This window comes from Meriones unguiculatus, chromosome 1, assembly GCF_030254825.1.
Source record: "Meriones unguiculatus strain TT.TT164.6M chromosome 1, Bangor_MerUng_6.1, whole genome shotgun sequence".
In the NCBI taxonomy this organism is placed as follows: Eukaryota; Metazoa; Chordata; class Mammalia; order Rodentia; family Muridae; genus Meriones; species Meriones unguiculatus.
This window is the reverse complement of record NC_083349.1, coordinates 148,637,008-148,652,263: the sequence shown is the minus strand read 5'-3', so window position 1 is coordinate 148,652,263 and position 15,256 is coordinate 148,637,008. Positions and strand designations below refer to the sequence as shown.

The following is a 15,256-nucleotide window of genomic DNA, read 5'->3' as shown; positions in this document are numbered from 1 at the left end:
GTTCTCATCTTACAATGTAAGGATGGTGTTAGGGTCAACAGTTTATCATGAGCAGCTCACAGAAATAGCAGATATCAGGCACAAAGGAACCCCCTGCTTTTATAGCTTTAAAAACTGCCTCACCAGGGTGTTTTAGAAATAGGGCATCTGAAATCAGCTGTGCTTGACAGTGGGATAGGTGGGTAATGGGCTCTGCCTTTACTGGCTCGCCTCCCACAGTAGAGAGAGCAAGGAGTGGCCTCCTCTGCTGCTGCAAGGGAAGATGCCTCGGGATCTCCTGCAGGCAGGCGGCTGACCTGACTCTGCGTTGCTTTCTTTTCTTTAGTGTGGGTGTCAGTGCACCCTGAACTTGATGGTGGCATTTCTTTTTCGTTATTGTTGTGTTTTGTTTTTGTTTTTTTAAAATCCTGCCCAGGCAGCAACACTCCCCAGTAGTCATAAGGGCTGACTCACTGTGTTGGCTTCCTTGCGCTTTTCTAACAAAGAACACATATTCTGTAGAGCACAAAAAACAAATTTATTTATTTATTTTTTTTCCACAAAAGCCAGAAAACAACATCAGCAAGTGTTTCAGTTCTGGAATCTGCTTCCTGAAAGGAATGGAGCCTTCTTGGCGCCTTCCTATCTGCCAGTGCCTGGGGAATTATTGGCAAATAGCTGCATCACTCTGCCATGAGCTATGCCTCTGCTGACTCTCCCTTAACTGCCTCAGATTCAAACATGTCAGGCAAATGTTTTATCTCTGAGTTATGTCCCATCCCTCTCCCCTTTCTCTAAGAATACATATACAGGCTTAGGGCTCACCCTAACCCTGTCGAGAGCCATTTGTCACTTACACATAATTAATTAGATCCACAAAGACTCTGGTTCTAGAAAAACATATGAGGTTATGACTTCAATCTATTTTTTTTTCTGGCATGAAGAAGGACAGGATTCAACCCACAATATATATTTTCCATATTTATTTTGGAAGGGATGAAATAACAGCATTTATTCTGTAAAGACAGGGAGTCATCTCTCTGTGTTTATAATCCTTATGTGTAATGAAATTCCAGTGCTAGATTCCATATTTGAAAAGATTTAGAAGGATTTGAAGTCAGATCAGCTGGTAATAAAACATGAGGTTTAGAGGGCAGAAGAGCAGACAATGGGCTGGCGAATGTCAAGGGGATGAACGGGTTTGCTTTCTCTTCGCGATGTGTTCGTTCTGATGTGTCGGAAGGTGCAGAAAGAATCATCCGATCCCAAGAATGGAAGATTGCAAACACCTGTTCTTTGAGGATGGCTGTGGCGTTAGTTATGACTGAGGAAAGTTTGGGCAGGACACATGGGATGAATACACGGATTGCGTTTCCCTTTTGCATTCATAGAGGGGATGCAAAGACATAGATTTTGTTCAACTTTATGTGCAGTTAAGCCATAAATTGCTTCTTGCCACTCTCGTGACTCTGTGACTGTTAAGATTAAATGCAAAATATTGTGGTCCACTGAAGAAGAGGAAGAAGGCTGTAAGAAAGAGACAAGTCTCCAGGTTAGCTTGTAGATCTCAGACATCTGAGTGAGTTCCCACAAATACACCAAACAGAATATACAAAATGTAACTTTGCTGTTTTAAAAAGGTAAACAAGCTCTAGAAAAAAAGAAGCAGACACACCCAAGAGAAATAGACAGCTGGAAATAATCAAACTCAGGGTTGAAATCAATAAATTAGAAACAAAGAAAACAGTTCAAGGAATCAACAAAACCAAGAGCTGGTTCTTTGAGAAAATCAACAAGAGAGACAAAGCCTTAGCTAAACTAACTAAAAGGCAGAGAGACACTATCCAAATCAACAAAATCAGAAATGAAAAGAAGGACATAACAACAGACACTGAGGAAATCCAAAGAATCATTAGGTTTTACTTTAAAAGCTTGTGTGCCACAATATTTGAAAATCTAATTGAAATGGAATATTTTCTTGATGGATTCCACTTACCAATATTGAATCAAGGTCAGGTAAATAAATTAAACAGTCCTATATCCCCTAAGGAAATAGAAGCAATCATGAAAAGTCCCCCTTCCAAAAAAAGCCTAAGGCCAGATGGTTTCAGTGCAGAATTCTACCAGTCCTTCAAAGAAGGGCTAACTCCAATACTCTTCAAACTATTCCACAAAATAGAAACAGAACATTACCAAATTCATTCTATGAAGCCACAGTCACCTTAATACCTAAACCACACAAAGACCCAACAAAGAATGAGAACTTCAGACACATCTCTCTTATGAGCATTGACACAAAAATACTCAATAAAATCCTCACAAACCAAATCCAAGAAAACATTAAAAATACTAGGATCAGAAGGAAGGAGAGGAAGACTTCCCCTATTATTGGACTTGGGGAAGGGCATGCATGGAGAATGGGAAGGGAAGGTGGGATTAGGAGGGAGGAGGGTGGGGTTTTGGGGGGGATACAAAATGAATAAAGTGTAATTAATAAAAATTAAAATAAAAAATAAAAATAAATCATTCACCATGACCAAGTAGGCTTCATCCCTGGCAAACAGGGGTGGTTCAATATACAGAAATCCATCAAAGAAATCCACCATATAAACAAACTGAAGGAAAAAAAAATCACATAATCATTTCCTTAGATGCCAAAAAAGGATTTGACAAAATCTAACACCCATTCATGTTTAAAGTCTTAGAGTGATCAGGGATACAAGGCATATACCTAAAAACAGTAAAGGAAATATACAGCAAAGCCTATAGCCAACATCAAACCAAACAGAGAGAAACTTAAATCAATTCCACTGAAATCACAGACAAGACAAGGCTGCCCACTCTCTCTGTATCTCTTTAACATAGTACTTGAAGCCCTAGCTAGAGCAATAAGACAACTAAAGATCAAGGGGATACAAATTGGAAAGGAAGAAATCAAAGTATCACTATTTGCAAATGACCCCCAAAATTCTACTAGAGAACTCCTACAGCTGATAAACACCTTCATCAAAGTGGCTAGATAAAAAATTAACTAAAAAAAAAAAAATCAGAAGCCCTCCTGTATACCAAAGACAAATGGGCTGAGAAAAAAATTAAGGAAACAACGCCCTTGACAATAGCCACAAATAACATAAAGTATATTGGTGTGACTCTAACTAAGCAAGTGAATGAAAAAAACTTCAAGTCTCTGAAGAAAGAAATTGAAGAAGATATCAGAAGATCGAAAGATCTCCCATGCTCATGGATCAGTAGGATTAACACAGTGAAAATGGCCATCCTACTAAAAGCAATCTACAGATTCAATGCAATTATCATCAAATTACCAACACAATTCTTTACAGACCTTGAAAGCGCAGTCCTCAATTTCATATGAAAAAAAAAAAATCCCAGAATTTCTAAAACAACCCTGCACAATAAAAGATCTACTGGAGGTATCTCTATCCCTGATCTCAAGCTGTACTATAGAGCAACAGTAATAAAATATGTGTGGCATTGGCATAGAAACAGACTAGTGGATCAATGGGATTGAATCAAAGACTCAGAAATACACCCAAATACTTAGTTGATTTTTGACAAAGAAGCCAAAACCACACAATGGAAAAAAGTTAGCATTTTCAACAAATGGTGCTGGTCTAACCAGATGTCTACATGTAAACAGATAAATAAATGCAAATAGATCCATATTTAGCACCCTGCACAAAACTAAAGTCCAAGTGGATCAAAGACCTCAACATAAGACCAAATACACCAAATCTGTTAGAAAAAAAAAAAAAGTGCGGAAGAGCCTTGAAATCATTGGCACAGAATAAAACTTTCTGAACATAACACCAACTGCTCAGGCTCTAAGATCAACAATCAATAGATGGGACCTTGTGAAACCGAAATGATTCTGTAAAGCAAAGGACACTGCTGTCAGAACAGAATGACAGCCTAGAGATTGGGGAAAGACCTTCACCAACTCCATGTCTGACAGAGGGCTGATATCCAAAATATATGAAGAACTAAAGAAGTTAAACACCGACAAACTAAGTAATCCACTTAAAAATGGGCCACGGAGCTAAACAGAGAATTATCAACAGAGGAATGTTGAACGGCAGAGAAACACTTAAAGAAATGCTCAATGTCCTTAGTCATCACGGAATTGCAAATCAAAAGGACTCTGAGATTTTTACCTTACACCCATCAGAATGGTTAAAATAAAAAACTTAAGTGGCAACACATGCTGGAGAGGATGTAGAGAAAGGAGAACCCCGTTGCTGGTGGGAATGCAAACTTGTACAACCGCTTTGGAAATCAATCTGGTGCTTTCTCAGAAAATTAGGAATAGTGCTATGTCAAGATCCAGCTATACCAGTGTTGGGCATATATCTGAAAGATGTTGAACCATACAACAAGGACATTTGCTCAACCATGTTTGTAGGAGCTTTTTTCGTAGCCAGAAACTGAAAACAACCTAGATGTCCCTCAGCTGAGGACATGGATGCAGAAATTGTGGTACATTTACACAATGGAATACCACTCAACAATTAAAAACAAGGAAATCATGAAATTTGCAGGCAACTGGTGGGATCTAGAAAAGATCATCCTGAGTGAGGTATCCCAGAAGCAGAAAGACACACATGGTATATACTCACTTATAAGTGGATATTAGACATAAAATATAGGATAAATATACTAAAATATATAGTCCTAAACAACACAGTGGACCCTAGGGAAGATGCTTAATCCTCATTTAGAAGGGCAAACATATAGACATCAGAAGTGGGAGAAGACAGGGAACAGGACAAGAACATACCACAGAGGGCTTCTGAAAGAATCTATCCCGCAAGGTATGGAAGGAGATACTGGGGACTCATCTCCACTTTGAGCAGAGTGCAGGAAATTTATGGAAGAATGGGGAGATAGAAAGACCTGGATGGGACAGGAGCTCCACCAGGTGTCCAACAGAGCCACAATATTTGGACCCAGGGGGACATGCAGAGACCAATAGTTCAACCAAGGACCATGACCCCTTGCTCTTATGTATCTTATAGGAAGCTCATTCTCCATGTGGGTTCCCTAGTAAGGGGAGCAAAGGTTGTCTCTGACATGGACTCAGTGACTGGCTCTTTGATAACCTACTCCCAGGAAACAGCTTTGCCAGGCCACAGAGGAAGAGGATTCAGCCAGTCCTGATGAGATCTGATAGGCCAGGGTCAGATAGTAGGGGAGGAGGACCTCCCCTATCAGTGGACCGGGGAGGGGTAGAGGGGGAGAAGAGGGAGGAAGGGTGGGACTGGGAGGAGATGAGGGAGGGGCTACAGCCAGGATACAAAGTAAATAAATTGTAATAAATAATAAATCAATAACTAATAAAAAAAAACAAGGTAAAATTTTTTTTGTTAACCTTTTTTTCTACTTACAGTCCTGCAGGAAAACTGCATCAACTCTACAGTTTATTCCTGGGAAAGTGCTTCCTATGCTTTTGGGATAACCTGGATCCATGGATCCTCTTTGATTGTCATATCTAATGAGAAAAAAGTATCACATGATTTAAAAAACAGTATATATTATGACATCCTGCTTTCTATTTGTATATGTTACAAAGTACTCTCTTAGACATATTTACACTAAATCTGTGTCCCATTGGCTAAGATTGGGAACGCTTAACTTCTCTACCTAAGGCTATTTTGTTTTAAAACACAGAGGTGCCATTGATTTTAAATCAGCATGCTGATTGGTGATTAGCAGTTATTTCCCAAAAGCAGAGCCTTTATTTTTGAAGCATTTTATTTAGTTGGTAAATTAAGCATAATTATATGTATGTGTGTACATGTGTATATAATGTAAAAGAATGCATTGTTTTATTAGTATTTTGTTAGCATGTAAAATAATGAGCTTCATTATGACATGTTTACACATGTATCATTGTTTATTCATGGTCAAGTCTCCATTGGCCTTCCTTCTAGCCCCATCCATCTGTCCTCTTCCTCCCTACAGACCACCTGTCTTTGACTTTCATGCTTTAATAACTTTCTCTTGTTTACCAAAATCTGCAAATATGTGGGAAACATTCATTTGAGAATGTCAGAACTCAACTCATAGGAAGAATTGCCTCTCTTCTTTCCCTGTATGCCACCCTAGAGCTGAATGAGGATGTGAAACATCTCATGATACAGAATACTCCATATATCTGTGTAGGTATCTTCTGTGATAAAAGTGAAAGATTAAAGACATGTAGCATCATCCTGTGATAAAGACTATGACCTCATTAGGCTGTCAGAAACCATGTAGATTTAAAAGTCTTCAGATGTCCGTGTTAACGGTTTGCACACAGGGCAGAGAAACACAGCTTTTTCACTTTAATGGAAAGACTCATTCTCCTTACCTCCAGCACTCCTTGTTTATGAAGAAATACGTCTTCCCTCCATAGGAAACAGCTGCGTCAATGGCTTGGACACTGCTCGGGAATCCAAAGCTGGATATATCCTTCGGGTAACCTTGCTGAAGGTCATAGCCACTTAGGACCCAGTACTGTCTGCCTGCCAACAATTCAGGAAACATCCTTAACAAAGCTCTGCCTTTCTATGCCAGCACTTTGCGATCCCCACAGTAGTGAAAATGGAGCAGATAGTCTGAGAAAGATGAAAGCGCCAAAGTGGAGCTCCTGAGTGCAATGGTAGCCCTAAATCGTTGCTCTCTGCACCTGAAAAACTCCAAACATTACAGCCTGATGTTCACGGTTCCCAAACCACATATCTTGCCTGATGTGACTCTTGTGTAGGAACTAAATCACAGCCTTGAGATATCTTAGAAAACCATATCTATGATGAGGGCAGAGAAATACTGAAGATGGTCTCAGGAAGTAGTATTTGTTGAGGACAATACTAAGACCTAATGAGGGTCCAGCCTGGGCAAGTTCATGCAGCCATTTGTGATCATGTGGGGCCTAAGCCTGGACTCCTGGCAAGAGCCTGGCTAGCAGCATGCTTTTCCTGTCCTTTCTGAAAATGCTATGGGGCAAAGAGAAGTCCTGCTCCACCCTGAATGTTACCTTTAAATAGGAAAACTTGGTCTCTATCAAAATCCTCATAAGCAGCCTGAAGGCCATTGGGCAGGAAGGGCCAGAATAGAGAGATGAAATTGAGGTCAACTTGTCTCAGCTGGGGATGCCGTCTCCAGAAGTACCTAAAGGAGCATAAGGACACACACACACAGACACACATACACACACACACACACACACACACACGCAAAAAGAGAGAGAGGGAGAGGGAGAGGGAGAGGGAGAGGGAGAGGGAGAGGGAGAGGGAGAGGGAGAGGGAGAGGGAGAGGGAGAGGGAGAGGGAGAGGGAGAGGGAGAGGGAGAGGGAGAGGGAGAGGGAGAGGGAGAGAGCTGTTGGCTTATGATTCTTGACTACAAATGATCCTTGCCTGGTTTCTTTAGTATATAAATGTGTAACAAGCATGATTCACGCAGGACCCTAGTTTATGGTAGTGATATCCATCTGGTGGTCCCTGGACAGTGTTGGAGGTCACAGGCCCCATCTTATTTGATCTTGGGTGGCGCCACAGCCTCTTCTTAGCACAACAAACCTAACATGCTTAGGATCTTCCAGCCTTTAACAAGTTTAACACTGACAATCTCTAACGATGTCAGAAGTGCTTGAGGATGTTTCACGACATCTAGAAACCACTAGGAATTCCAAGAAGATACCTATCTATTGGGTCAAAAGGAAAGCTGAGTGACATGTTTCATTAGCCTCCAGTTTTAAGGTCTGACAAACAGAGATGTACAACGAAGGGGCAGCTCAAATTTATACTTGTCTTTAAAGAAGTAAATCTCCCCACGGAGTGTGGTGATAGCATCGAATCTCAGGTGAGGATCACAGGCTGTGGGGGTGCTGGGCCCAGTAGGTTGGATAGGGTTGTTTGAAGGTCCTGGGAAATAAAAACATTTAATAAGTATAAGCCCCATGCCTGTGGTACACTTCAAATACTTTGGAAGGCAGAGTGTCTTTCTTTCCTTCCTTCCTTCCTTCCTTCCTTCCTTCCTTCCTTCCTTCCTTCCTTCCTTCCTTCCTTCCTTCCTTCCTTCTTTCTTTCCTTCCTTCCTTCTTTCCTTCCTTCCTTCTCCCCATATCTCCTTCTTTCTTTTCCTTTTTATTTTTCTCGAGACCAAGTCTCACTGTGTAGTTGAAGCTGCCTTCATGCGTTCATGGTTCTCTTGGCTCAGCCTCCTGACTGTTAATATTACAGATATTTGTCAACAGGCCTGCCCTTTAGCCTTTTCTTTAAGGTAGAAATAGACATCTAATAAGTTAAAAACCAAGACGTATTGAAATCACACCAGAGGCTCAGCCCCACAGGCCTCTGTTGCCAATGCTATACTTATTCCTGGTGACTTTCAGAGATTAATTTGAGCTTCTCTGGTGGACAGAATGCAGCGACTCCAAAGGAGAGAGCTTGTGTGCCGGACTTATGGAGACCAGCTCTCGTTGCACTGTGTTCTACCATGTATCCACACAACCTTACCGTAGAGTGTCTGGATGCCATTGATATCATCTTGAGGCAGTGAGTAGGTGCTGGGGTCCCTGTAAGCATAGTTTGGGTACATCAAGGCACCAGGATCAGTGGAGTGAGAGAGTCCCAGGGAATGTCCAAATTCATGAGCAGCCACAAGAAACAGGTTGTAATCTGAAATGCAAGAATATAGGGTGGACACTTTAATGGCTCCACAGGTGGTGAAAATATGATCTCAAAGGATGTTGCTTTGAGGCCAAAACTGCCCAGGAAGGAGACTGTTATGTACTCATCTCTTTCCTTTTCTAGTCAGGTACGTAAAGTGCAGCAATGAGGAGACATCAAGGTAGAAACCACAAAGCTGTTATCAAATCTCAGAGCTGATAAATCTGTCTTTATCCCAACTCCCACATTTTATAGATATGGAAGGTCGGTGAAATGGTGGAAGAGCTACGGATCTCAGGATGGGAAGAATCCTGTTTCTTTGTACTTGCACGTGCTTTGGCCCTCAGGCTCTTTAACGGCGTCTCCAAAGAAGACACAGGAAAGAGCCCTCCTCTCAGTGCAGTAGGTCAGATGCAAGGCTGACTGACCACAGGGTCCGCACACAGGGCCCTCACCTCATCCCCTCTCTTCAGGAAGCCCAGAACGGCTCATCAGGGGGCTCCCAGAAAGCATGCTCTGTTGCACAGACACACTGCTGAGAAGGAGGCCGGTGGAAGTGAAGGTATTAGAAGGAAGAATGTGGCTGCTCTTTTCAAATGAACCCCAGTACTTCAGCATCTCCAGAGACGTGAAGAAAAGGCCTTTCCAAACATTAAACACAGAAAGATAGAGATGAGAGAGAGAGAGAGAGAGAGAGAGAGAGAGAGAAACTAAAGCAGGGGAACCAGAAAATGTTATGCTTTGGGAGCTAAGTAGCCTCCCTCTGTCTCAACCACTCAGCTTAGCCATGGCAGAGTGCAAGCTGGCTAAGAATATGTGTAACTTCATGACTGTGGCCTCCCTCAGCCTAGCCTTGTTTGTGCAGCCAGGGTCCAGCCAGGGTTTGGCTGTGGTTTGCCTCGTTCAGCTCCCTGCAAGCTGAACATTTAAATGCTCCTCCCAGAAATCATGTGTCAGAAAGTTAATCGTGAGTGAAAAACTGCTGGGATGTGATCCTGATGGAAATGGTCTGGACTGATGCCGCTGTGAAAAGGGCAAGGGTTTCAGGCTCATTTCTCTTGGTCTCCCTCATCCTTCCACCATGTGAGGTTGCATTAAGAACTTTCACCCTGGTCTTTCCAGCCCCTTACACAACTGGGAAGTAGGTTTCTTTTGTTCATCAGTTACTTAGTGCCATGACAGTGGCACACTTAGATGAGGGCATTGCAGTGGGAAATAACGTCAATAATTAGCTTTCGATTAAAAAAAAAAAAACAAAAACAAAAAAATTTAAGCTGGTTTATCCTTAAGTACCAAAAATGTGATTGATTGATTTCTGTGTTTGAAATTCTATAGTAATGTGAGTGGCTGTGTATTTGTGAATACGTCTTGATTCCAAGGTGGGAAAGGTGAATTTAAAAGGCTCGTGTGAACCTAACAACGACCCCAACTTACTTTCAGAATCTTGAGTCCATGTTTCTTCTGAATCAAAATGAGTATCTCCTCCAATACCTGGGCCTGGCTGAAAGGCATGGGCAAGGATCCCATTGGGTCCATCAAATGGAGAGTTGTCACCATGGTCTGAAATGAGATGGCTTGTGGTCAAGCCTTTGCTTATAGTCTCAGGTTAGCTAGAGAGCACAAAATTGCTTTGAGCCTACCTCTCGGGACAAAACCAATGTTGATGTCTGCTTCTCCCTGTGAGGTCTCAGTGAAGGTCAGGGGTGATGCCACACTCCAGAGTTGGAAGGCTCTCCCAATTTCTTTTCTCACTGTGGTCATTGACAACCATGAGGGATAGTTCACAATCCTGGAAAGAGAAAAGGAGCAAGAAGGGTTTGCTAGTATGAGCAACGCCTTGGAACTACACGGTCAGTCACTCCATTTTGGAGTGAGTCGCTATGCAGTGCGCTACCACTTGGACAGAACATCAAGAGGATGAGTGTCTCAGGGCTGAAGACAGACCAGAGTGTGGACAATAACTGCCTGTCATTAAGCCTCAGTGTCCCCATTCATAAGACGGAGATGATACATAAGATCCCTCTCATAGGTCACCGAAGGAATTAAATACACAGGAAGCCCTTAGTGGCTTGAAAATTGTATTCTACAAATACTGGCTATTATTATTGCGGTTACCAAGACATACAGAAGAGAGCTAGATTCTCTCCAGCAATGGTTAAGCCTCTTTTGGACTCAAAGGGACAGATGCTGCCATAGTCTTTTGAGACTGATGAAGACAATGTTGTAAGTTTTAGAGTTGAAAGAACCCAGGGCGCTCTGCTTTCTCAACCTAGCGCTTACTTCCAGTTCGTACTCTATTCATTCACTAGTCACATTCTTTCATACTCTTCAAGGGCAGGGATGTTTGTCCATTCATCTCTAGCTTTGCCCGTTCTGCAACAATGTCTGAGGTTTCAGGGGCTCTCAGTCCCTAGCTGGGCAGATGAACCCTCAGACTCTAGGGATGTCACCTGTAGGTCAGGTTGGTGTGTGTCCACTTGGGGCTTCCAGGGGTTAGCATGAAGTCACCAGAGTCGGGCACTCCACAGCGAGGTCTTCCCATCATCTCCATAGTAGCTGCGTCTGGCTTCCCTGTCTCGGCCAAGCCGAAGAAGCGCTGCATTTCCTTAAGCTTCTCGGTAATCATTGTCTCATTCCTTTTTGCAGACCGATATTGATTGCTTGGCAAATGGTAGAATTTTTTCAGGTAATTCTGATCAAAATAAACACATCTGAGTTCTTGCTGTGAAATTGCCTTTAGTGCTCTGGATATTTTGCAACGCTTTTTAAGCCATCACAGAGCGTAAACCAGGACCTGACAGACATGGGACAACAGAAATTGTAGGTTGGGGCAGCGTGTTGGCTCAGTGGGTCAAGCCTGACTAGCCAAGACTGATCCTAACCACCTACACGATAAAAGGAGAGAGCTGACTATTACAAGTTGTGCTCTGACTCCTACACAGGCATTGTGGCATGCAATACCCCTGGACACATAAAAATAAATGCATCTAATTAAAATAAAGACAATTCTAGATTTACTTTGAAAGAACAATGCCTGTAGAACATTCTCTGCATTCAGTGATCTAACTAATTTTTTTGCATAAAAGTAAAAGACTTCCAGCGGGAGGAGGACTGAAGATGAATTGCACACAAACTGCTCTTGTGCATTAGGCAGCCTGCAGTATTTATTCATGTTTTAAAATTAATACCGAATTGTTGTTATTTTTCTTTTTATATCTGTTGGGGTGTTAGTTGTAACAATGAAGACTTTTCTTTTCTTTTCTTTCTTTTTTTTTTTTAAACACTCTTTCAGTTAATGGAGAGAGGGTTTAATCACCTCCACAGAGAAATGAAGGTACCAAGAACGAAGAAGCAAGTGACAATTCAGGCCCTGGTTTACCGCAGCGTTCATTACGAAAGATGCTTGGGATAATAGCAGCATTCCATTCCACAGGGTAATGTCCTGGAAGGGCGTCTCTCATTCAGGAGTGTTAACATGCCAATCAACGGTAAGCTTTCTTTACCTTGCTGTATGTATCTGTGTGTACACACTATGTATGTATGTACTTTGGAGGTGATAGAAGGCAGAGTTTGCACTTTGGGATCTGACAGGTTCAGGCAAATCCCAGTGCTGTCTTTTGTCTCTGACATGAAAAAAAAATTAAGCTTTCCATTACAGGGTCATTGTTATGCTTCGAAGAAAGGGGTCCGGAGAGTAAACTCAGTCCACACTCAGTATAAAATGGCTTTTGTGCCAGTCACAAAAATTACTGAGAGAGAGAGAAAAAAAGCTTTCCAGAAATTTTAATGCTAAGAAAATTATGCACAACAAATTGGTGATCACATCCCCTTGCATCAAAAATAAAAACAAAATCCTGGCCTCACTTTTATACTATGAAACAAGGGTTGTGCTTTTAGCTTTGCCTTTATCATGCTTCCAAAGTTTAATAAGCAGGGCTAGGAAATCTGATTATATACAGCATGCTAATTTTAATTAATTATAATCCCCACCTTCATTCTATCTTTTACACATGACAGTATTTTTGGCTGCAAGGAAATATTCAGACAGGAAGCGGTAGGCAGGTCATAACTGGACCTCCTCCAACTCTCCATCATTTTTCAGCTTTGGGATATTAGCATTTTACCAGTCTAGCATTGACATATAGAGCATAGAGAAAAACTGGATTACATGTTTACCGGAAGAGGAAAATGTGAAGTAAGAAATTCAGTTCATTTTATAAATGGAAATATTCTCTCTAAAAGGCCCAACGTCAGCAAGTCCTACAGCAGCACTCCCCAGGCTGTGCAGCACCCAGCTTGTCTAGATTTCCCAGGGCCAGGCCTTGACCTACTGGGGTCAAACAAGTCCCAGAAGAGATGCTAAGCCTTGGCAAATCCAGCCAGAGAATCTCTTTCTGGCATTTACGCTAAGAAGGGACAGCCACACTCTGAACCCTGGAGTCATCAGCCAATCACCCATAACTGACAGTTCATTTACCTCCGCAATTTTTAAGTTTTTCTCTTCCAGGTGTTCATGAGGTACTGGAGAGGCCTTGGCAAGCAGCGTGTGGAGTAAGAACAGAAATGGAAGTGCCTTCAGAAAAAGCATGGTCTTATCTTCCAAGACAATGTCTCCAGCCTTTCCCTGCCCCTCCGGCAAGTGCCCCGAAGCTCACAGCCTCCCTTGCCAATCACTGCTCTTGTCTGGTACCTTATAGGCCTGAATCTTGAGCAACTGCTGCCTCAGCAGTGTGAGGTAACAGGTTAACCACACTCCGACTGTTCTGCAATGTCCCAGTGTGGTCTGGAACCCAGGAGTGGGGGGAGCCCTTCAACAGAAGAGTATGGGCCGCTACTCTTGCAAACTGCCAGGAGGAGGCAGCGATGTGACGTGGAGGCCGTACTGCTTTAATCAGGGAAACATTTGAAGAGCACCGGAGGTCATCTTGAGAACAAATTGCACACCTGTAAGGGGCCTATGTTGCTAATCTACCTCTGCTGCCTGAGTGTGTGCCAAACTGGCTTGTCACAAGCAGGCTTTTTTTTTTTTTTTAAGATGGAAAATAATGTCATTTGTTCTAAGGAGTAGGCCAGAGTCTCCTCGGCACGTCGAATCGCACGGTCTTGCTCAAAGGCCTGCACTCTCCCAGGGTGACAATGCCGCCTATCTGTACATCCCTGAAGCAGGGGGACAGGTGCACAGATATTCTCTTGGGGCGCTTCTCAAAGCGTGCTTCCGGATGTAACGGAGGGAGTCCCGGCAGACGACAATGCTCCTCTGCATCTTCGTCTTGGTCACCGCACCACACAGGATCCGGCCTCGGATGGAGACATCCGAGTGAAGGGGCATTTCTTGTCTATGTAGGTGCCCTCGATGGCCTCCTGGGGCGTCTTGAAGCCTAGAACAACGTTTTTTGTACTCCCCAGGGAGTTTTTCCTTGCCGGTTTCTCCCAGCGAAACACGCTTCTTGTTTTGAAAGGCTGTAGGCTGCTTTTGGTAAGCACGCCCAGTCCGAATGTCCGCCGTCTTCCCGGCAGCCTGAATAAAGAGAGTCGAGAGCCAACGCCCGGACTTCACTACAAAGCAGGCTTTGTGTAGGGACCAAACGCAGCTTCTAGAGATGGCTCCGGTATGAAAGCGCTGGCCACACAAGCATGAGGACCTGAGTTTGACTCTCAGTGTGCAGGCAAAAAGTTGGGCATAGTGGTCCACGAGTGTAATTCCAGGGCTGGGCCGTGTGTGTGTGTGTGTGTGTGTGTGTGTGTGTGTGTGTGTGATGGATGTACTAAAACATCCACAACCTGTAAGGTGGGGTTTTCCAGAGAAAGGACAAATATAGGGATGTCTATGATGAAGACTAACATTGGTTGAATGAGCATAGCGATGGAGAACCAGAGGCTCCGTGTGGAGGTGGAAGGGCGGCATCCGCCTATGTTCTTCTACGGTCTTCTGGTCCAGTCAAAACAGACTCCATTGTTTTCCTTATTTCTCTAGACAGGGCAAGAGTCCAGAGTTGGGCCTGAGTTCAAAACCTGAGTGTCTCCACAGGGAACCCAGGTGTCTCCCAGGGGAGCATCTTTCTTCTTTAAAATTTTTTTTAAAAATTTTAATTTTCTATAATTTATTCACTTTGTATCCCAGTTGTAGCCCCCTCCCTCATCTCTTCCCAGCTCCCTAGTCCACATATAGGGGGAGTCCTCCCTTGCCCTCTGACCCTAGCCTATCAAGTCTCATCAGGACTGCCTGGATCCTCTTCATGTGTGACCTGGCAAGGCCGCACCATCAGGGGAAAGTGGTCAAAGAGCAGGCAACTGAGTTCATGTCAGAGACAACCCCTGCTCCCCTTACTCAGGAACCCACATGGAGACCAAGCTGCCTATGGGCTACATCTGAGCAGGGGGTCTAGGTCCTCTCCATGCATGGACCTTGGTTGCTGCATCAGTCTCTGCAGGCCCTTCTGGGCCCAGATATTTTGGCTTTGCTGGTCTCCTTGTAGAGTTCCTGTCCCCTCTGGGTCTTCTATCTCTTCCTTCTTCCATAAAACTTCCTGCCCTCTTCCAAAGTTCGCCTGTGAATCTTTGCTTCTATTCCCTGTTGGGTGGAGACATCTATGTTAGGCTCCGGTCCTGT

At 43.2% G+C, this 15,256-nt stretch overlaps 1 protein-coding gene and 1 pseudogene across 1 annotated transcript; both read right to left on the bottom strand.

Moving 5' to 3' along the window:
• Nucleotides 1-947: 947 nt before the first annotated feature.
• Nucleotides 948-13,366, bottom strand: Mmp8 (matrix metallopeptidase 8). The gene is made up of 10 exons (XM_021628544.2): nt 13,124-13,366; nt 11,097-11,338; nt 10,287-10,435; nt 10,081-10,206; nt 8,494-8,655; nt 7,782-7,899; nt 7,013-7,146; nt 6,347-6,500; nt 5,382-5,485; nt 948-1,506 (listed from the first exon to the last, which is right to left on the bottom strand). The coding sequence occupies exons 1-10, from the start codon at nt 13,232-13,234 to the stop codon at nt 1,403-1,405; spliced, it is 1,404 nt and encodes a 467-aa protein (XP_021484219.1). The 5' UTR covers nt 13,235-13,366; the 3' UTR covers nt 948-1,402.
• A 287-nt stretch (nt 13,367-13,653) lies between these two features.
• Nucleotides 13,654-14,551, bottom strand: LOC110541846 (small ribosomal subunit protein uS17-like; annotated as a pseudogene).
• Nucleotides 14,552-15,256: the final 705 nt, after the last annotated feature.